Source organism: Corylus avellana, chromosome ca8 (assembly GCF_901000735.1).
Source record: "Corylus avellana chromosome ca8, CavTom2PMs-1.0".
Classification (NCBI taxonomy): Eukaryota; Viridiplantae; Streptophyta; class Magnoliopsida; order Fagales; family Betulaceae; genus Corylus; species Corylus avellana.
Window position 1 is genome coordinate 22975068 of NC_081548.1, and position 21525 is coordinate 22996592.

The 21525-nt window shown below is 38.1% G+C and overlaps 5 protein-coding genes across 9 annotated transcripts; 3 read left to right on the top strand and 2 right to left on the bottom strand.

Moving 5' to 3' along the window:
• LOC132189076 (beta-galactosidase 5-like) lies at window positions 1–6201 on the top strand. The gene is made up of 19 exons (XM_059603578.1): window positions 1–379; window positions 477–572; window positions 697–809; window positions 963–1029; window positions 1173–1265; window positions 1449–1592; window positions 1771–1859; window positions 1949–2054; window positions 2154–2241; window positions 2652–2770; window positions 2870–3034; window positions 3160–3335; window positions 3737–3846; window positions 4010–4119; window positions 4196–4306; window positions 4419–4532; window positions 4631–4833; window positions 5176–5512; window positions 5601–6201. The coding sequence occupies exons 1-19, from the start codon at window positions 209–211 to the stop codon at window positions 5745–5747; spliced, it is 2559 nt and encodes an 852-aa protein (XP_059459561.1). The 5' UTR covers window positions 1–208; the 3' UTR covers window positions 5748–6201.
• A 1380-nt stretch (window positions 6202–7581) lies between these two features.
• Window positions 7582–8986, bottom strand: LOC132189763 (thioredoxin H-type-like). The gene is made up of 3 exons (XM_059604548.1): window positions 8840–8986; window positions 8257–8379; window positions 7582–7908 (listed from the first exon to the last, which is right to left on the bottom strand). The coding sequence occupies exons 1-3, from the start codon at window positions 8924–8926 to the stop codon at window positions 7765–7767; spliced, it is 354 nt and encodes a 117-aa protein (XP_059460531.1). The 5' UTR covers window positions 8927–8986; the 3' UTR covers window positions 7582–7764.
• A 1673-nt stretch (window positions 8987–10659) lies between these two features.
• Window positions 10660–14890, top strand: LOC132189236 (uncharacterized). Of its 5 annotated transcripts, none has more exons than XM_059603868.1 (2): window positions 10660–11674; window positions 14670–14890. In XM_059603868.1, the coding sequence occupies exon 1, from the start codon at window positions 10814–10816 to the stop codon at window positions 11663–11665; it is 852 nt and encodes a 283-aa protein (XP_059459851.1). In that variant the 5' UTR covers window positions 10660–10813; the 3' UTR covers window positions 11666–11674; window positions 14670–14890. The 5 variants fall into 5 exon arrangements, with proteins under 5 accessions (XP_059459851.1, XP_059459854.1, XP_059459852.1 ...); XM_059603871.1 differs by lacking the exon at window positions 14670–14890 and adding an exon at window positions 13340–13721; XM_059603869.1 differs by lacking the exon at window positions 14670–14890 and adding an exon at window positions 13384–13721.
• On the bottom strand, window positions 14688–17385 carry LOC132189235 (zingipain-2). Its single transcript, XM_059603866.1, has 5 exons — window positions 16926–17385; window positions 16026–16261; window positions 15736–15876; window positions 15222–15653; window positions 14688–15023 (listed from the first exon to the last, which is right to left on the bottom strand). Exons 1-5 carry the CDS (start codon window positions 17332–17334, stop codon window positions 14925–14927), a joined length of 1317 nt encoding a protein of 438 aa, XP_059459849.1. The 5' UTR covers window positions 17335–17385; the 3' UTR covers window positions 14688–14924.
• Window positions 17386–18585: 1200 nt separating this feature from the next.
• On the top strand, window positions 18586–21180 carry LOC132191047 (pentatricopeptide repeat-containing protein At4g32430, mitochondrial). The gene has a single exon (XM_059606069.1). It carries the CDS (start codon window positions 18802–18804, stop codon window positions 21178–21180), a length of 2379 nt encoding a protein of 792 aa, XP_059462052.1. The 5' UTR covers window positions 18586–18801.
• The last annotated feature ends 345 nt before the right edge of the window (window positions 21181–21525 follow it).

Below are 21525 nucleotides of genomic sequence, written 5' to 3' on the forward strand. Positions count from 1 at the left end.
GCAGTGCAGTTGTTCTGAGCTGACAGTGTGATATTTAAAAGGGTGGGTAGCAGAGAAGTACAACAATTGCCTCTGCTACATTGTAGCAGCAGTAGTAGTGGATCAGAAGCTCAGAGCTTCTCTCCAACTCTAGTCCCCACACACATTTCGCCGTTTAGGAGCTGCATTTTCAAATTTCCCTCCGCACTGTTGGAGAGAGAAGGAAGACATGGAAACTCGCTCGGTTTCCAAGCTCCTAATCTTGCTCTTCACGGCCTTGTTTCTTGGTTCTGAGCTGATCCAGTGCAGTGTCACGTACGATAAGAAGGCCATCATCATCAATGGGCAAAGGAGAATCCTCATCTCCGGCTCCATTCACTATCCCAGAAGCACTCCTGAAGTACGTAATCTTTTCTTTGATTTTCATCTAAAAAAGGTGGTTAATTTGTGGATATTTGTGACATTTCGATGTTTTTGTGAAATGGGTTTTGTTGTAGATGTGGGAGGACCTTATTATGAAGGCCAAAAATGGAGGCTTGGATGTCATAGACACCTATGTGTTTTGGAATGCTCATGAACCTTCTCCTGGCCATGTATTATTTTTGATCTGCAGCACCGTTTACTTCAATTTTCTTTTGGTTCCTTGCTTCTCTTTTACACTTATTTCGTAGTTCTAAGCTTAATTTTTCCTTTTTCTGGAAACTGTTTTTTTTTTAGTATAATTTTGAGGGGAGGTACGATCTGGTGCGATTCATCAAGACAGTGCAGAAAGTCGGGCTCTATGCTCATCTCCGCATTGGACCGTATGTTTGTGCAGAGTGGAACTTCGGGTACCTATTAACTTCCACACTTTTTTTTTTTGATAGATCTACATGTCTTATGTTTTTTGGCAGAGTAAATGCTTGGTATGAGATTTTTAAATCTTGCTTTCTATTCAGTTTGTGTGAGTGTTGGATTTGACTGTCATTCTGTATCTGGGACAGGGGATTTCCTGTTTGGTTGAAGTATGTTCCTGGTATCAGCTTCAGAACAGACAATGGGCCTTTCAAGGTTTTTCTTCCTTTAATTTCCTTTGTTTCATGAATATTGAGGTGTTATGTGATCTTTCAATTTGAAGGGAAAAATGGAAGGAAGTAATAATTATAATGCTGACGTTGGTTTAATAGTTACACTATCAATGTTTTGTCTTGAAGGTGGCTATGCAAGGGTTCACCCAGAAGATTGTCCAGATGATGAAGAATGAAAGACTATTTGCATCACAAGGCGGTCCCATCATCCTTTCGCAGGTATTGTTTCTTGATACATCGCCTTGTAAAGTTATGGTCCTGTAAATTCTGTAGGCAGTAGCAAGTTTTGAGTTTTGGATAAATTGAGATACGCCAATAATGGATTTGGTCTTCATAAGTCATGATAGTGGATTGTTCTTGTATGAACTGATTCATGTTATATTTGTTTCCTTGTTTGCTTAGATTGAGAATGAATATGGCCCAGAGGGTAAAGGATTTGGAGCCGCTGGTCATGCATATGTAAATTGGGCTGCGAAAATGGCTGTTGGATTGAATACTGGAGTCCCGTGGGTGATGTGCAAGGAAGACGATGCTCCAGACCCCGTGGTGAGCTATCTCATTCTCTTTAAGTGATACTTAAAACTTGGCTTTAGTTTTAGATATTATAATGGTGTCAAGAACCCTTTCTTTAATTTTAACATTCAGTTAATATTTCTTGCTTAATAGCTTTCTTTTAGCTTCATTTGGAAATTATGAGTTATATCTCTCCATATCTTGACAACAGATAAATGCATGTAACGGTTTTTATTGTGATGCTTTCTCTCCCAACAAACCTTACAAGCCTACCATGTGGACTGAGGCTTGGAGTGGCTGGTAAGCATGTATCTTCACCAGTACCTTTGAAGATGATTATATGAACGTATACTCCTCTGACTTGGCTCTCTCTCCACCATAATGATTAGGTTCACAGAGTTTGGTGGTCCACTTTACCAGCGACCAGTTCAAGATTTGGCATTTTCAGTGGCTCGCTTCATACAAAAGGGTGGCTCATATATTAATTACTACATGGTTTGTGATCTTGCATATTCAGTTATTTGTTTTAAAAAGGTCTTACTTTGCCTATCATTGAATTTGAGATCCCAGTGTATGGCTTTTGACCTCTGACAGTATCATGGAGGAACCAACTTTGGACGCACTGCTGGCGGTCCATTTGTTACTACAAGTTATGACTACGATGCTCCAATTGATGAATATGGTGAGAAAACTAAGCTCATATTCAACACAACAAAATTTCTCAAGATTTTGGGATAAATGTATTCACCATTTACATTTAGGCATGCCTAACCAGAAACTTTAAGTTATGATTCACAGATCTATGAATTTTGTAAGTGATTTGTGGAGTTCTAGAATTGCACCAAATGGAGTATTATTTTCATATTCTCCCTAAAACACAAATGTTTTCCTGCATTGAAATTCATTCTAAACCTCCAGTTGAATATATTGCCACCTCTTGCCTCCAAACCTTATGACAATTCTTCCCAATTTTATCCTGCTTTGGGTCCAATACTTAAGATCCTGATTTTGTCTCTATAAGAATAGCATTGTGGCAATTTTAGTTTTAATTTGAACTCTTAGTCACAGCTAACCACTTCACACTGTGTTTAGGTCTGATCAGGCAACCTAAATATGGTCACTTGAAGGAGCTTCATCGAGCTATTAAGCTGTGTGAACATTCTTTAGTTTCTTCAGATCCTGTTGTTACGTCATTAGGAGCCTATCAGCAGGTTAGCCTTTTCTTTATTGATCCTTGTTCTCTTAAACAATTCAAATCAAGACTAATTTTGACAATGGAATTGCTTTACTCAATTATTGCCATCTCCCAGGCTCATGTATTCTCTTCAGGACCAGGACGGTGTGCAGCTTTCCTTGCAAACTACCGAGCAAAATCTGCTGCTAGGGTGATATTCAATAACATGCACTACAATCTGCCTCCTTGGTCAATTAGCATCCTTCCTGACTGCAGAAACGTTGTATTTAACACTGCAAGGGTAAGTATTGTCCTAGTTTCATCCCAATCCGTGTCCAAAGGAAAAGTAACTCATGGTCGAGTAGCTTGTTTTATGCATTGTTCTTTTGGACCATGGACTGATACAATTATCCTGTCTACAAAAAGGTGGGAGTTCAAACTTCACAGATGCAAATGTTGCCTACCGATTCCCAATTGTTCTCGTGGGAGACCTACGATGAAGGTATTTCTTCTCTGGACGATCGTTCAACAATTACAGTTGGACTCTTGGAGCAAATAAATGTTACCAGAGATGCTACTGACTATCTATGGTACATGACTAGGTGAGCCTGCTAGATTGTATAATTCTTGAATGGCTATCTCCTAATTTGTTAAGCAGCAGATTAATGCGCCTCAAATTGTTCACTTTCATTACTAAAGATTGGTAGTGTAATGCAATGAGTAAGGAATCTTCTGGGAAATTGAGGATTAGATTGGGGAGAGAGGAGAAATGGAAGGTGGGTCAAACGTTGTGGGGCTTGCAGAAACCATCTTTATATTAAATTCTTCTTGAATCTTTATGGACTAATAACATAAAAACTCAATTTACTCATACACTGGAAAGAGATACATCTGGAGGGGACATGTTCTTACCCAAGATATGATCTATTTTGGATTTTTTTTTTTCTTCTATTAAATTATTTGGAAAAGTTTTTGTGACTTTCTAGTTTGGATGCCATTTCAGTGTTGACATTCATCCATTGGAATCATTTCTGCGAAGAGGACAAAAGCCCACTCTTAGTGTGCAGTCAACTGGCCATGGTGTTCACATCTTCATCAATGGGCAATATTCAGGTATGTTGAATTTAACTCTCCTTAGCAATTGAGTAGAAGCCCAGCCAGAAAAGATAGGAAATGTAAAGTGTCTTTTGCTAGTGGATTATCGCTTGAAATTCAGTACCTCTTGAGTCTAACACCAGAAAATTTAGGTTCAATAATAGTTAACTTGTTATTATAGGGTCTGCCTTTGGAACCAGGGAGCAGAGGCAATTCACATTTACTGGACCAGTCAACCTGCATGCTGGAACAAACAAAATTGCACTACTCAGTATAGCTGTGGGATTACCGGTTAGTACCATGATTCTGTCTGAATGCAAGTCATTAAGTTTTTTCAGGTACTGACTACTAAAAATTTATGTTGAAGAACGTTGGGTTCCGTTTTGAGACATGGAAAACAGGAATCCTAGGTCCAGTTGTGCTCAATGGTCTTGACAAGGGAATGAGAGACTTATCATGGCAGAAATGGTCCTACCAGGTGAGGCAAAGCACTTATGTATACACACTCACACAAGATTATCTTATTTCTGTATGTTTCATCATGTGTCATACATCCCAAAAGTTTGTCTCACAGTATCTTCTGTACGTAGGTTGGCCTAAAAGGAGAGGCAATGAATTTGGTCTCTCCTAATGGAGCCTCATCTGTTGATTGGATCCGAGCATCTGTAGCTACCCAAAGCCAGCATCCTTTGACATGGTATAAGGTAGGGAAACTTTGAGAAAACAGAAGATAGAAGGAAGTCAGATATTAGTATCAAAGACAAGTTCAGGCTTTAGTGGCTAAATAGCTTGATACCTGCAGGCTTATTTCAATGCGCCTAGAAGAGATGAGCCATTGGCTTTAGACATGCGGAGTATGGGAAAGGGTCAAGTGTGGATCAATGGAAAGAGCATAGGAAGATATTGGATGGCCTATGCAAAGGGCAGTTGCAATACTTGTAGCTACTCTGGAACATTCAGGCAGGGAAAGTGCCAATTTGGTTGCGGGCAACCAACCCAAAGATGGTATTATAATGTTACTCTCTAAAAGACAAATTTAGCATAACAATTGAATTTTGAGTAATGCTATTTAGCATACTATTATACGATTGTCATACAATTTGATGATGTGCCAGTAAAAATCAGTCTTTAGTGATCAACACTTGTATAAAAGAAAAAAAAAAAAAATCAATGACTGATTTTTATTGTCACATTATTTCAATTGTACGACAGTCGTAGAGCAGTCTACCAAATAGTATTACTCTTAAATTTTTAGATGTTCCATCAAATATGGCAATTGAGGCAAAAGGCAAGCTGAGCTTGGTTTATCAACATTCCATCACTTATCTCACATTATGTATTTTTTAGGTATCATGTTCCAAGGTCCTGGTTAATGCCAACAAGAAATTTGTTGGTAGTTTTTGAGGAACTTGGTGGTGATGTATCAAAGATTTCTCTTGTTCGGAGATCGGTGACTAGTGTTTGTGCTGAAGAATATGAGAACCGCCCGACCATTGCGAACTTTAGTGTTGAGGGCCATGGTGAATCAAATATACTTCAGCAGTCCAAGGTTCATCTGCAGTGTGCAGCAGGGCAGTCAATATCAACTATTAAGTTTGCAAGTTTCGGAACTCCTTCCGGAACTTGTGGAAGTTTCCAAAAGGGAACTTGCCATGCACCAAACTCTCTTGAAGTTGCAGAGAAGGCACCTACTCAACTACAAACTTGCAAATGTAGATTTCAACTGTTAAAACTATTATATTAACATCTCTTTTACATTACATGTTTCACAGAACTGCATTGGGCGGGAGAGCTGCTTGGTTACCATATCAAACACCAACTTTGGGATGGATCCATGTCCTAACATGTTGAAGCGATTATCAGTTGAAGCTACTTGTTCTTCTGCTGGTACAACCACCGAAAACAATTCGAGGAAATGAAACACTGTAAAAGGAGGTAGAAACTTTCGGATGTGATTATCATTAGCTGCATATGATGGCATGGTATGACGCAAGTGATGAAAAGAAAGAAGGGGTAATATTGCAGGCAAAGAACTTTCAGCATCATCAATAGATTGCTCCTTTAGAACCTGTAGTTAAGGGTATCTCGTCTAGGCAATTACAATGTTTTCCTATCCTGGAAAATATGCTTCTGCAAGTGATTTCTGGTGGATGGCAAGTGGTCTTGCTTGAAGGGGTTGAGCTCCAAAAATGATTTAATATAAAAATGACTGAAGGGCTAAAGAGAGAACTAGTTATTAGGAAAGTATGTGCTTGAAGAGTGATAATTGTGTAAAGACTTGTGCTTCCCTTGAACTGAAGCTACATTCTAAGTTATTGTCATTGTTTTTCACTTAATGGGTGAAACTAATTTATCATCTTTACATGATTCGTAGTGCTCTAGTATCCAAAAACTGGTGAACACTTTCTTCTTCCTGTTAACAAAAGATTCCCTTTTTATTTGCTCCCCCCCGCTTCAATGGAAAGTGGGAAAATTGCTCATTTTACCGGTAGCTTCTCTACAACTACCTCTCACCCAACATGGTCTCTTAAACTAGTCTTATTAGAATATTAACTAAATGAGTAAACTCTTAATTTCTTACCAGTTTAATTTTTTAGGACAATAAATAATTTAATATAATATTTTAGCGGTCCGAGAGTTTGAACATATATGTGCAGTGGAGTCTTAAAATGAAAAGTGGGAAAATTGCTCATTTCACCGGTAGCTTCTCTACAATTATCTCTCACCCAATATGGTCTCTTAAATTAGTTCTGTTAGAATATTAACTAAATGAGTAAACTCTTAATTTCTTACCAGTTTAATTTTTTAGGACAATAAATAATTTAATATAATATTTTAGCGGTCCGAGAGTTTGAACATACATGTGAAGCGGAATCTTAAAATATTAATTAAAGTAATTAACTTCTATTAATCTAATATTTCTAAACATTTGGATCTAAAACGTTTCCTTGCTTGCTTTCAAGCCGCATAGAGCCACATCAAGTATGTTTTCTAATGGATTATATTAGAAGAAAAAATGTATGTTTTCTAAAATACAATTTACCCCTCCAAAGTATCATTATTTGGCATTTTAGCCACCAAAATTTCAGCAGTGACACTCAAACCCAACAAACTACTAAATTGTAACAATTTAACCCACAAAATTTTTCGGTTTGGACGGAACGTAAGTCAACTTTTTATCTCCTCTAACAATGACTTGGGATGAAAAGTGAAAAAAGAAGGGGGCAATCATGATGCACTTCCAGTTTATGAGAAATAAGCAATTCTACATTTCAGTGTTAGAGGACCCAAGAGATCTCAGCTCCAATGGTGACATTTTCCGGCCAATTAGGGCAAAATGAAATTAAAGGGAGTTGAGATTGATTTTATGAATGACATAATTGGATCATGGCTTCTAGGTCTAAGCTAGCCAAAAGAGGTCTAAATGGATAGGAATCCCTATCAATTTGGTTATCTGAATTACTAACAATTCGGACAACAAATATGAGAGAACTATTATAAGATCCACTTGCCCAAACAAATTTTGGATTATTCACCCATTTGTTTGCACAGAAAAGCCCTATAAAAACTCTCGCATTTACTACTCATATTGTTAGAATTTCGGACAACAAATTGCTTAAAATATGAATCTGAACGACATGCTTCTACTGCTAGATCTTTGTCATAACAACTGTTTAAGGTAGGGTGTTCAACCATTATATTTATATCTAGCTACTCATTTGAAGTCCCAACCAACAGCTTAAGATACGAACATTGCACCAAAAGCATTTTATATTATTTCAAATATAGGAAAGGGTAACATGTAGCTCTGCAGACATGCACATATGAGCTACGCACAGATACTACATATCGTCCACAAGACCCATAAATACACACTGTTCGTCCAAGACGAACTAGAAATTAGCATTGAGGTTCATATATCCTCTACATTACAAATCAAGCAGCAGCAGTACTGGCATGCTTTGCTATAGTAAGATGCAACTCCTCTTTCTTTGCACCCACAACCTTGTCCACTAATTTGCCTTCTTTGAGGAACAAAAAGGTTGGCATGGCCTCCACAGCCCATTCCTCAGCCACAGTCTGCAGATAACAATTATAAACATAAGTTGGATTTTGTTGAACTACAAAGGAAATTCATGCCATTTAATGAGATGATCCTAATATAATGTAGAATTTTGATAAATTACTACTCATACGAAAAGCTTAAGCTAATAGCAAGGGGTGAATTCTAACACTCCCCTCAATGAGGGGGACCTAGCAAGTGGAATTTTAACTATGGTAAACTGAACTTGTGGGTTATATAACTTATCCAAAAGCCTAAGCTATAAAAAAATTGAGAAATTAATCACTTGAATATTATTCTAATACATTTAACCAAATCATATTGGGTTTAATGATTTGAGACAGGTTAGGACTAGATTTGCTTACCTTCAATTCATCCACATCAACCTTCAGGAATGTGACATTGGGCATCTTCTTAGCAAACTCTGCCAGAATTGGGGCCATGAAACGGCATGGTCCACACCATGAAGCCGTGAAATCCACCACCACCTATCAAAGCAGCTTTCTTTGTTAGGGCATCGAAAGATTTCAAGAGATTCTAAATAGAACAAAAGCAAAAAACAAATGCATTGATTCCAAACATTTAGGGCTGAAACAACAAAAGCAAATCAGACAAAACCAATATTAACCACATCCATTGTTTAGTTTGAGCAGATATTATATTTGTAATAAAGCAACAATTAAGGGAGATTCCAAAAAAACAAATCATTTCAGTGGCTCTCACTTGTCTCTGAAACCCTAATAGAGCTGCATATGCTTTTCTAAACAAAGACTAAAACTTCTTGAGCCAATCCAAGAACCAAACCAACCCCAACAAGACCCTTATATTCAAATCACGTAATAATCACTCCCAATGCCTTGAAAACCCAAAATCTAGAAGAAGAAAAACAAATGGAGTATGAAAAGAAAATAACATACCAAAAAAAGAATAAATTGTGGTTAAACATACCAGTTTCTTGGACTCGTTTTCCCGCTGGAGATGATTGTTCCAAGCTTCAACGGTGTGGCAGCTAATCACTTGTCCCTCTTCCGCCATTTTCTCTCTGATTCCTTTCTTTCTTTCCAAGCTGTGATTTGATATTTGCTCGATGGATAAAACGTACCCTGGGCTGTATATATATAGAGCTGACCTCAACTCTGCATTTACCATAAAGTCATCCATTTGAAGCTGAATTGCTAAAGTGCCATTTTTCTGAATGTGAACGCCGCGTATCGATCATGTGACGTGCGTGCCTATGTCATTGGCTTGCAATTCTGTATTAATGAATGGCAGGCGATGGAACGCGCGCGTTGACGCGAAAATTTGAGACAACGGGAATGTTTATCTTGAATGTTCTAATCGCCACCGACCAATCTTGTAGCTCTTTTATTTCCTCCGATCTTCCAAAGATAATATATATATATATATATGTGTGTGTGTGTGTGTGATGCTAAATAGTTTCAGCAATTTTTTTTTAATTAAAATATTAAAAAAAAAAAATTTGCTGGCGTGATCAGCAATTTATTTTTTAATTAAAATGTTTTAAAAAAAAATTTGTTGTTTATGCACACCAGTGTGCTGTGCTGTGAATCATTATTATATATATATATATATATATATATATATAAAATAAATAAGCTTTTAAAGAAAAAATTGAAGAGATGGACCGATGGTGATTCAACTAGCATCCTCAAAGTCAAAAGTCAAAAGGCTACTAATTAAAAGTCTAATGGATTTGCGGGCACGTTTCGTAGGGTCCGTTTGCAATTGCATTTGACAGGCCTAAAAGTTCTTTTGACATTCAAAAAGTCTATTTAAAAAAAAAGTATTCGTTTGGTAAAAAAATTAAAAGCGCTTTTAAGGGTTCAAAAAGCTTAAAAATGGATAAAACGCACTTTTAGCAAAAACTTAAAAATGAAGCTTTTCTTACAAAAAAAAATGAAGCTTTTACCAAAAAACTATTTTTGACTTAAAAGTTCTATTTCTCAAACATGCTCGTAAAGAACAACAATATTGGTTTAGTTTGTGGATGTATTTTTAATGGGTGCTTTTTGTTTTTGTATAGAACATACCTTTTGGTGTGATATAAAGGTAACATTTATTTTTTTGTTTTTTTAAAATATTTTGTGTTCAAATTATTTGTTAACATTTTTATTTTAAAAAGGAAAAGCAAAAGTCATGAAACAAAAATTTTAACGAACAGAGTCAAGTTCCCGATTATCCACCTCTAACGCAATGGAAAAGGAACATGAAAAAAATGACGAAAGTAATAGATAAGCGAACGGGATTTTGCCAATTTTTAATTTTTTTTTTTTAAAAAATTAATAGATGAGTAAAGAACTACAAGTCTACAACAACAAACAATACAAAAGAAGAAAGTTACTGAAATCAAATCAAAGACGATAAGACCACGTTTTAGGGCCTTAGCTGAGGGAGATGATCCTATGTGCCTGCTTCCTAGTAGCTAGCTCTGGGCCTGGTTTACCTTTTCGGATTACGGGCCTTCGGATGGGCCAATTATTTCTGGGCACTCACTCCAGTGGGCCAAATTCATTATATAAGTATCAAGAAGAATTTGAGAGGCTAGAGTTGAACAACCGGAAATTCCGTATAAACCCAAAACGATCCCAATAATCCCGAGTCGAAGATCTTTCTCCCTGATTGAAACATGAAAGTGATGTAGGAAACAATAGGCACCACCACGTGAAGTAAGTGCACGTGCCACATAATCTGCACCAGCTCAATCTCTCCCACGTGGGAAATCCAAAGCCACATCCAAATATCCCCCCCCCCTCTCCATATTATCCACACCCGCCTCTCTCTCCCTCTCAAAACCACCAGATTTTCCAAACCGAATGCAAAAGAAAACATAATGGCAATTAACAAATCCTCCTTCTCCGCCAAACCTTTAACTCTCTCTTAAACATACGCAGAGAAAGAAAAATGGCGCTTCTTCAGCTTATTCCCTCGTCTTCCTCTTCGTCGCTCTCTCACAAGCCCACTCTAAAGGCTAACAATATTCCGTCCCCTTTAAACCCAAACCCTGTATTGTTGCTCTCTCCGAAACGCACTTCTTTGCGAAGAAAACGCAGCTCCCTGCTTCGGTGCTCGGCCTCGTCTTTCTCTGAGAAGCACCATACGAATCCACCGAAGTCGAACGATGTGGTGGAGCTCCCGCTTTTTCCTCTCCCGCTCGTGCTCTTCCCTGGCGCGATCCTCCCGCTCCAGATCTTCGAGCTCCGATACCGGATGATGATGCACACGCTGCTCCAGACCGATCTCCGGTTCGGCGTTATTTACTCCGACGCCGTTTCTGGCACCACGGAGGTCGGTTGCGTCGGGGAGGTGGTGAAGCACGAGCGCCTCGTCGACGACCGGTTCTTCCTCATCTGCAAGGGCCAGGAACGGTTCCGAGTGACCAATCTGGTTCGGACCAAGCCCTACCTGGTCGCCGAGGTGACGTGGCTGGAGGACCGGCCGTCTGGCGACGGGGAAGAGGATCTGGAGGCGTTGGCGAGCGAGGTGGAGGGGCACATGAAGGACGTGATTAGGCTTTCGAACCGGCTCGGTGGTAAGCCGGAGAAGGAGGCACAGGACCTTCGCCGGAACCTCTTTCCGACGCCGTTTTCGTTCTTCGTTGGGAGCACCTTCGAGGGCGCGCCGAGAGAGCAGCAGGCGCTGCTGGAGTTGGAGGACACGGCGGCGAGGCTTAAGAGGGAGAAGGAGACCTTGCGGAACACGCTCAATTACTTGACGGCCGCCTCGGCCGTCAAGGATGTGTTTCCGTCTTCGTGATGCTCGGAGGTACTGTACTGATCGATTACTCTTAAGCTGTTGAAATTGCGTATTTTTGTACACCGTGTTTAAGGATTTTAGCGAAAGTTGTAAATTTTGATGTGTAATTGGAATTTTAGTTTTTTGTTTAGTTATTACTTATTAGATAGTTCCATACTGAAAGGTTTTATATATGGTTTAGGGTTTAAATTTGGTAACGTGGTGTTTGGTTCTCTTCTTCTGCTTTGAAATTACAGTGGAGGTACACCACTTTAATGGCCACGGTAATTTAGGTGCATTTGAGCTTATTAGGAAGTTTTTTTTCAGTAAAGTTCTTCGTCTAGCTTGTCAATAGGAAACTGAAACTCAGAGATTTGAGAGAACTTTGTTGTGAGGTTGGACCATAATGGTTATTCAGTCTGTTGTGGTTAAGAACAGAGTAATAGTAATCTCACAGAATGCACGAACAATTATAGGTTCATGCAAGGCTAATTTCACCTGGTATTTGATTTATTCATATATGCAAACATGACATGGCCATCATTACCTCATTACCTAAACCCTAAAAAAGGAACCAGAAAGGAGGGAAATAAAACACTCTGTAAGTTCTTTGATTTCTTCTGGATTGTTATAATCAACAATCAAGTAATATTGGTGATCAAGTGAATGAGTTCTTAGATGTTGAAATTGTTGTATACTTCTAGTTCTAGTTAGGTGCGTCTGCTGTATACCTCATATGTACTTAGGTTGCGTTTTTCGCTTTTTAATGGTATTTTGATGACTATATATATAAAGATGTCGCAATTGTAGGCACTGCTAAACACCAATAAAACCTAAACTTCTACCGACTCCAGTTGGGATAGCACTCCTAGCCTAGTCTCAGGCATTAGGTGTTTGGGATGTTTTGGCTAACAGAAGATAACAAAAACAGATAAGTTAATTGGGTTTTTAACAAGTATTGCCATGGTTGGGCGTTCTTAGATGGCTTTCCATTACAGAATTGGGTTTTATTTAGCACGTTGAGTGTTTAAACACCTGGAATATATACCAGATAAATTTTAGGGTGATCATCATGCATTGGAAAATTTTAAGTTGAGATAAAAAGGAATCCATTGGTATTGGTGGAAAAGGGCTTAGATTGGGGGACAAATGCTAACCTCCATTTTTAGATGCATGTTTTTCCTATGAAATTACATCAGCTCAATCAAATTTTTCTTTCTTATTGCATTTCTGAACAAACTCGATTTATCTCACACTATGATATCCATGATTCTAAACTGAACTTATACAAGAAGTTCTGATCCAGTGTGCTGAACAATAGTTAAAGGCGGGAAACTAGATTCTCTATTGAAGATTGGATGAAAAGGATGATATGTGTTTCTTCAACAAGTCAGATTGGAGGGGTTTTGTATCTTGATGATTGGTGTGACAGATTTTTTTGTTCAATAGCTAGTTTCTGGGAAATCAAAAGGTCCAAGTTGCATTTTTGATGGCCTGTATAGCCTGTTGTCCTTAAAAAAGAATATAACAAGAACGAGCATTTCATGTTTTTCATTGTTTGCATTTGGCTATATATATTGGTTAAAGCAGCTGCTATCTATCAGAAAATTGTTTCATACATTTGATTGCTCTTTGTGGTTCCATGGAGCTTGGAATTTCATATTTGTACTGTGTTTGATGGTACCTACTGCTCAGTGGAAATTGAATATCCCAATGTTCTATGCCCTATGGGTTTGAAGTTGTGGAGATCTCAACATTTCTGCCGTAAAAGGGCAGAAAGAAGCTGTTATGCTGCTTTTCGAACCATTTACAGCATTCAGTAGGCTAAGCTCTCCGGTGGAAAGGTCAGGGGCTCATGGTAGGCTAAGCTCTCTGCTTGCTTGGATAGACCTACAGCTACAAATTGACATCCGGGGTTGTATAGCCAACTCACTGCACAAAAAATATTTGCCATTTCTTCTTTAGGACGCGTGTTTTGTGACTTTTGTTGCATAGCCAACTCACTGCACAAAAATATTTGTTAGGACGTGTGTTTTGTGACTTTTGAAATCCAAATGGGCGTTGTAAGCCTTCATATTATCGTTTGTAGACTTCACCGAATAGCAAATTCATGGCATGGGACGACGTGTTTATTAATGAGAACGTAAACCACACTTTTATCCCACCCTAACGGTGTCAATCAACCAGAAGGGGTAAATTCACTTGGTCAGAGACTACGTCTTATAAACTAAAAGTCACTTGTTTGAATTTTCCTTCTTCTTCTCCCTGGTTGGACGTAAAAAAAAAAAAAAAAAATTGCAAGAGTTGATTTTCACTACTACATCAAGATTTATTGCAATTATATAATTGTCTACTAAATAAGCTTACTCATTTGCCAATATAATAACAGGAATGAAACTTATATACTCACATATTCTTGATTTTTGCTAAAATTCACTAAATATTGAAGCATCACCGGATGCAACTCAGAATTCAAAACATATTAACAAACAATAAAAATTAGCATAGCAAATGGAAGCAAAACTATAAAATTAGCATCACTCCAGAACTCGAAACCAACAAGAAAGTTTTAAATTCGGACCATCTCGTGGCATGAGAACACCGATGATCCCTCTTTGTAGGGTGTGGCAAGGCGTGCTCCGCATCCATCTTTAATTGGCTAAACTATTTATCCTAAAATAGATATCAATTTAACAGACTGAATCAAAAGGTTTTTACTACTCAATTTGCAAAACTTTATCCTTTAGCTCGCTCACGCAAGGTTTAACCTAAAAAAGGAGCAGAGCTGTGATACAAAAGGACAGACATGGCAACAGGGCCGTTACAATTTGCTGCTTCGAAACTGGAAACGTTTAAAAGGCAAAAATATTATCTTGTGATGGGGCTTTAATCTTCAAAACGTTTGGTTCGCAAAAAAAAAAAAAAAAAAAAAAAAAATCTCTTCAAAACGTTTGAGGTCGCACAACACATTACTCTAGAATAATTGCTACAAGATACTTTTTTTTTCTTTTTTTTTTTTGTGCAGATATAAACTCTTATGATGGGGCTTCAATCTTCCATGAATTCATCCATACAGAGCATACCACATCAGTCTACACCAAATTTTGGCACTAATGAATCGGTCAATTTCAATAATTGAAAACAATTGGCTTCATGTGTACACAATGCCATATCTTTGCAAGCAGATAAGAGCTCATGGTCCTTGTGTGGTGAAACATATAACTTATACTACAACACTATGGCAAGAAAAAAATGACTCACTCGTAAAGACTGAAGAGCTTTACAGAATCCAAGCCTCAATAAAGGAGCTCCAACTGCCTGACTTCCCAGATGTGGGTCTGCTCTTAAGTGCTTCCTTTCTTGTAATGTTCCCATTTTGCTGCAAGCATTTGGTAATTTATTAGTCTAGAATGAAAAATCAAGTAATCCTTTAGTTGTTTATACCATAAAGTTTAAAATGTAATTTTGTTTTTTTGAGAAGTAATCCAAATTCATTAAAAAGGGCAAGAGCACAACTCAAGTATACAAGAAAAATACTTAATTAGAAACATATGCGATTAAAGAAGTTGATACAAACCTTGAAGCATTGGTTCCTTTTTGTATCACAAACGGGATAATCATTTGGACAACAATGAAGGTGGTCTTTACAGCACACAGCAGAATTCAAATCACAACATTTCCATGAAATGCAAATTCCGAAGAGGCGCTTTGCACAACAGCAGGTTTCTCCTTCTCCACAGAAAGTAAAAAGATCACATCTAGTTGGACCTGGGGGAGGTGGGGGAGGAGGATTTGGGCTAGTTTTGGTTGGATATGAAGCTAACATGTTGATACCACAGAGCCCTTGTGAATTGCCGCCGTTACGCAGCATGTGAATATAGCCGTCCATTCCCCAACCTGTTCCCCATGAATTCTTGGTAATCCAATAGTCAACTCCATTTTCTGAACCATACCCTACAATCAATACAGCATGATCCAAAGAAGTTGAACACGGGCCCGTGAAAATCCCCTATCACACAAATGAAATTGAAAACTTATCATAACAATGGTTAAGAAATCAAATGTAGCTGAGATTGAAGATTAGTACCAACCTTTGAATACAACTGAAATGCTCTCTCACTTCCACATATACCTACACTCACAGGTTGCACTGCCACAGCTTGTAGTAGCTGTTTCTCATTATTTGGTGGCACATCAGTGTAACCATCAATCGTCACAACACGCCTTTTTAACTGCAATATAGAAAATATTAGGAAGGTCAGAAGGAAAATTTCATCACAGCAACAGAAAGGAAAGAAAGACGAAACTCATAAGCAACATGGGAGAAGAGGATATAATTGTGTTCAAGTGAAAGAGAAGAAGAAACAAACGAAATTATTACCCTTTCCTTATTGCAGGACCTGTCCCGACCTTGATAAGGGTAATCTTCCTCAGTGTCAATGCCATGGTTATCTATCACAAATTGATATGCATAGTCCATGAGCCCACCTTCGCAGCCACTATTGTAAGATTGGTCACAATCAACTAACTCCTGTTCGGAGAGGCTGACAAGAGACCCTGTGACAACCTTATTAATACCTTCAATAGCTCCAGTAGCAGAGAATGACCAACAAGCACCTATATGACAAAGCAACTAGATTAATTACTGAATCACATCAAAACATATACTACACATGATTAAAAAATATCAAAATTATATTGATAGTAATATAACAACAAACTTAAACATTAAGAAGCAATTACTACCGAAACTTGATGATTTTGCAATGATTTTCAAATCTGTTGTATACCAGCTAGCTGAGCCAAACTGGTAATTAGCACAATTAATGAAGCAGACAACAACAAAGCAAGAAAACCATACAATAACTATTTGCCAACCAGAATTCAGAAGCCATAGAAAATGTTTGTCAAGGTAGTGGGCACGCTATTGCTAAGTACCATAAGTATAGCCCATATAGCTAATTCAGTTCATCTGATGCAGATATCATAAAGATGACGGATGAAGATGAGTGGTAGCCCTCCCAGCAGTGGTATGAGGAGGTTCTTATAATTTTTATTTTCTTCTTATAATTAAAAAAAAAAATCAAAAGCCTGAATATTTAAATCATTATAATCAAACAAAGCATCAAACTTTCAAGTCAAAATACCAACAAGAGAATGGTCTAACATAGATATCACAGCTAACAACTAAAACCCACAAAATCTTCAATTCGTAGGCTTTAGAATTTCCCATAAAGTGCTTAGATTTATAACTAAAATCTCAATACAAGCACACTCATACCACAACTCCCTTGATCTTTGACATGGGTCACTGCTCCTTTCTTCCTCCAATCCAACTCCGAAGGAATCTCACGAACAACACCATGCTCCCGAAGCGGCCGCCCCCGATGGAAATTCCTACCGGCAGCTGAGAACCCCAGGCGAGAGGCCCTGAACTCGTGGTGGGTGAGATCAGCAAAGGCATTGAGAGAGAGGGTATAAGAAGAATTGCCCATATCATTGTGCTGCTTAACGAAGTTGTAGTTGTCCTCGAACACTCTGATCCTGTGGAGCCTTTCAGCTTCAGAAGAGTAAGTTTTGCCATGTTCTTTGCACCACGTTTCGAACAGTTGGGAGGTGTGTGAAGGAGAAGAGAAAGCGAGGTGTGGAGAAAGTAGAAGAATGAAGAGGAAGGAACACGGAAAGTTCATTTTGTTTTTTTGGTCCAACTTTCTGTATGAATGGGAGAGAGAGGCTGCAAATGTGGAGAGCCAAAGAGGTTGTGAAACTTGGCTTTCTTTAGTAAACAATTGAAACTGGGCTTTTCACGCACCCCCTAGAAGAGGGGGTTTATTGCAAATTTTTGATAGCTTGGGGATATTGACGTAATCTTCAATTTGGAGATATTTCAAATTGGGTGCTAGTTTAAGGTTATATGTACTTTCTTTTTTTTCAAGATAAAAATATTAATAAATAATCGGCACATAAAATACAAAAATGATTTTCAGATTTATTATGTCATGTTAAAATACTTTTTCCAACTATAAACAAAAAAAAATCTACAAAAACATTAATAAATAGAGCCAATAAATTTCTTTCTCTTAACAAGTGTCATTTAACATTTTTGAATTAGGGTCTTATCTAATTCATTTGAATCAAAAAATATTTAGAGTATTTTTGTCTTATCAAAAAATAAAAAGACAAAAATATCCATTTACTATAATTAACTGGATATTCTTCCGTTCATTTGAACTAGAGAGGATCTTGTTCAAATATTTTTTAGTTTTTAAAAAATTAATGTTTGGGTTTCTAGATTAGTAAAATGACAATAAATGACTGTTAAAATATTAAAGAAAACATGTAAGAAATGGATCCCACTTACATGTTGTTATTTTAATAACAGTATGTATACTATAGTTTACGTAACGATTAAGATTAAATCTCAAAGTGATACTTAGCATTTATTATACTAGGTTGAAGAAAATTTTTTTCAAACTAGTTTGAAGCAAATGCCTTTATTTTATTCAAAAAGGTAGAACGCAAAACACACTCACGTACGGAGCTTGGATCTCATTTTTGTAGGGGTAAAATGCTAGACTAATAATTTATCAATTGTATTTTTAAGCAATAACTTAATTGGTTGGACGCTATTGTCTCATGAGACAGAAGTCATTAAATACACTTAAGCAATTATTTTGGAGTTATTTTCCTTGTATCTAATATATTTTTTCATTTACCTCCAAAAAAATCTCTTAAATTTACTACGGTCTCCGACTCTCTATGGACTATAGTATCTATTAAACTATTAGTATCTTTACTTTATATTTAAAATACATATTTACATATTTTAATAGTTTTCATGTTACTATCTAATCAATTGATATAATCCAATTCTTTTTAACTGTTTTTTCTTTGAAGGACACATATTTTACAAAGAGAGAGAGACTTTGAGAGAGTGAGAGTTTGAGAGAGACAGAAAGTTCGAGAGAGAAGGGAAAGAAACAGTGGGGGGGAAAGTGAGAAAAGGAGAGCGAAAGCACGAAAGAGAGAGGCTGAGAGAGAGAGACAGAGAGAAAGTGAGAGAAACAGAGGAGAAACAGTTTGAGAAAAAGGGAGGGCAGGATCGTTAGATTCTCTCAGCCTCTCTTCTCATCCCAACTGTGGATCGTTAGATTCTCATGATTACCCGCCAACTTCATTTCAAAATCCTCAGCTTAGTATTACCCAAGCAACGGTCAAATCGCCTAATAAACTTTGGCTCACTCAATCATGGATACCACCTGTTCGGCCAAATTTCCCACCCAAACGCTGCCTTCACTAACCGTTCCATGCTCGACTGTTTGCGTAGAAACCTTCCCTTTCAAGCACTTGACGTCTTCAAGGAGCAGCTTCAATTGGGTTTTGTCGACAATGTTGATAAAGTTACTGTGGCGCTCGCGCTCAAGGCTTGTTGTGGAGACCAAAAACCCGGGTGCCAAATCCACGGGTTCGCTGTTTCCTCTGGTTTTGTTTCGTACATTACGGTTTCGAATTCTTTGATGAATATGTATTGTAAATCTGGAGAGTTTGAAAAGGCTTCATGTATCTTTGAGAACCTTACTGATCCGGATATTGTTTCTTGGAATACCGTGCTTTCGGGATTCCAAAAGAGTGAGGACGCATTGAGTTTTGTTCTTCGGATGAATTTGAACGGGATTGTTTTTGATCCTGTGACTTATACTACAGGTCTTGCATTTTGTTCAGACGATGAAGGTTTTCTCTTCGGATTGCAATTGCATTCTCTTGCAATGAAATTTGGATTCTATTATGAAGTTTTTGTTGGGAATGCACTTATATCGATGTATTCAAGATGCAAACGATTAGTGGAAGCTAGGAGAGTGTTTGATGAAATGCCAAATCGGGATTTGGTCTCGTGGAATGCAATGCTATCAGGGTACACTCAGGAGGGAGATCACGGGTTTGAGGCAATTTTGGCATTCATTGAAATGGTGAGAGAAGGCATGAAACTTGATCATGTCTCATTTACTAGTGCAGTTTCGGCCTGTGGTCACGAAAGAACATTAGAGCTTGGGAGACAGATTCATGGTTTAATTATAAAAACAGCATATGGGAAACATGTTTCGGTCTGTAATGTTCTGATCTCGATGTATTCAAAGTGTGAGATTGTTGAAGATGCCAAATTGGTCTTTCATATCATGAATGATCGCAATGTAGTCTCTTGGACTACGATGATTTCTGTAAATGAAGAAGATGCTGTGTCTCTTTTTAACGAGATGAGATTGGATGGTATATACCCAAATGAGGTTACATTTGTCGGACTAATCCATGCCATATCAATCAGGAATTTGGGAGAAGAAGGTCAAATGATTCATGGGTTTTGTATGAAGACTAACTTTTTGTCTGACCCAAATGTTTGCAATAGCTTCATTACCATGTATGCTAAGTTTGAGACCATGCAAGACTCACTGAAGATCTTTGAGGAGCTTAACTGCAGAGAAATCATATCTTGGAATGCTTTAATTTCTGGGTATGCTCAGAATGGGATGTCTCAAGAAGCTCTGTACACGTTCCTTTCAGCAATCACAGAGTCCAAGCCAAACCAATATACCTTTGGTAGTGTCTTGAGTGCAATTGGGGCTGCTGAGGATATTTCTTTAAAACATGGCCAGCGATGCCACTCCTATTTAATAAAATCTGGACTTTGCACTGATCCAATTGTGTCAGGTGCTCTCCTTGACATGTATGGAAAGCGTGGGAGCATTTGGGAGTCTCAAAAAGTTTTCAGTGAGACGCCCCAAAAAACTCAATTTTCATGGACAGCAATAATTTCTGCCTATGCTAGGCATGGAGACTATGAATCAGTGTTAAAATTATTCAAGGAGATGGAGAGGGAAGGGTCAAGACCTGACTCAATCACTTTCCTTTCTGTTCTAACCGCATGCAGTAGAAAGGGGATGGTTGATATGGGCCGTCAGCTATTCGAGTCTATGGTTAAAGAATATCAAATTGAACTGTCCTCAGAGCATTATTCTTGTATGGTGGATATGTTGGGCCGTGCAGGACGGTTGGAGGAGGCAGAGGACTTGGTGGGTCGGATTCCAGGACAGCCAGGATTGTCTGTGTTTCAAAGCTTGCTTGGGGCTTGTAGGATACATGGGAATGTCGAGATGGGTGAGAGGATTGCTGATGCTTTGATGGAGATGGAGCCAATGGGGTCAGGTTCATATGTGTTGATGTCCAACTTATATGCTGAGAAGGGGCAATGGGAAAAGGTAGCAAAAATTAGGAAAGGGATGAGAGAAAGAGGGGTGAAGAAGGAAATAGGGTTTAGTTGGGTGGATAGTACTAGTGATGCTGGTGGTTCCTTGTACTTGCATGGCTTCTCATCAGGTGACATGTCCCACCCACAAGCTGAGGGGATATGTAGGATGGCAGAATGCCTAGGATTAGAAATGAAATTTTTGAGAGAGCGAGCGAGAGGGAGGGAAAGAGACCATCTGCAAGATAACCTCGTAGAAGAAGGGCACCACAAGGTGCCCTTCAATATTGAGGGCTAATTTACATATAATTTTTTGAATCAAATTCATGATTGTATTTCTCATATTTTCGGAAAAATGAGGCTTTATTTAAGCAGGTATTTTGGAGCCCCTCCTACACACACACACCTGTTGGATGCACCATCCAGTACTGGTTCCAGAGAGGCATTTAATAATGGGTAAAATACATTGTTAGCGTTCGCACAGCATAGTTTTGAATTGTAGGATGATAATAGCAGGAAGAAGGGATACAGGTTTCATAGTTTTGAATTATAAGATGATAGCAGGTTTTGGGTGGAAACATCCATAAAGGAAATTTGTAGATCAGATTAAGCATTCCATGACCATGTTTCTATGAGGTGCTAG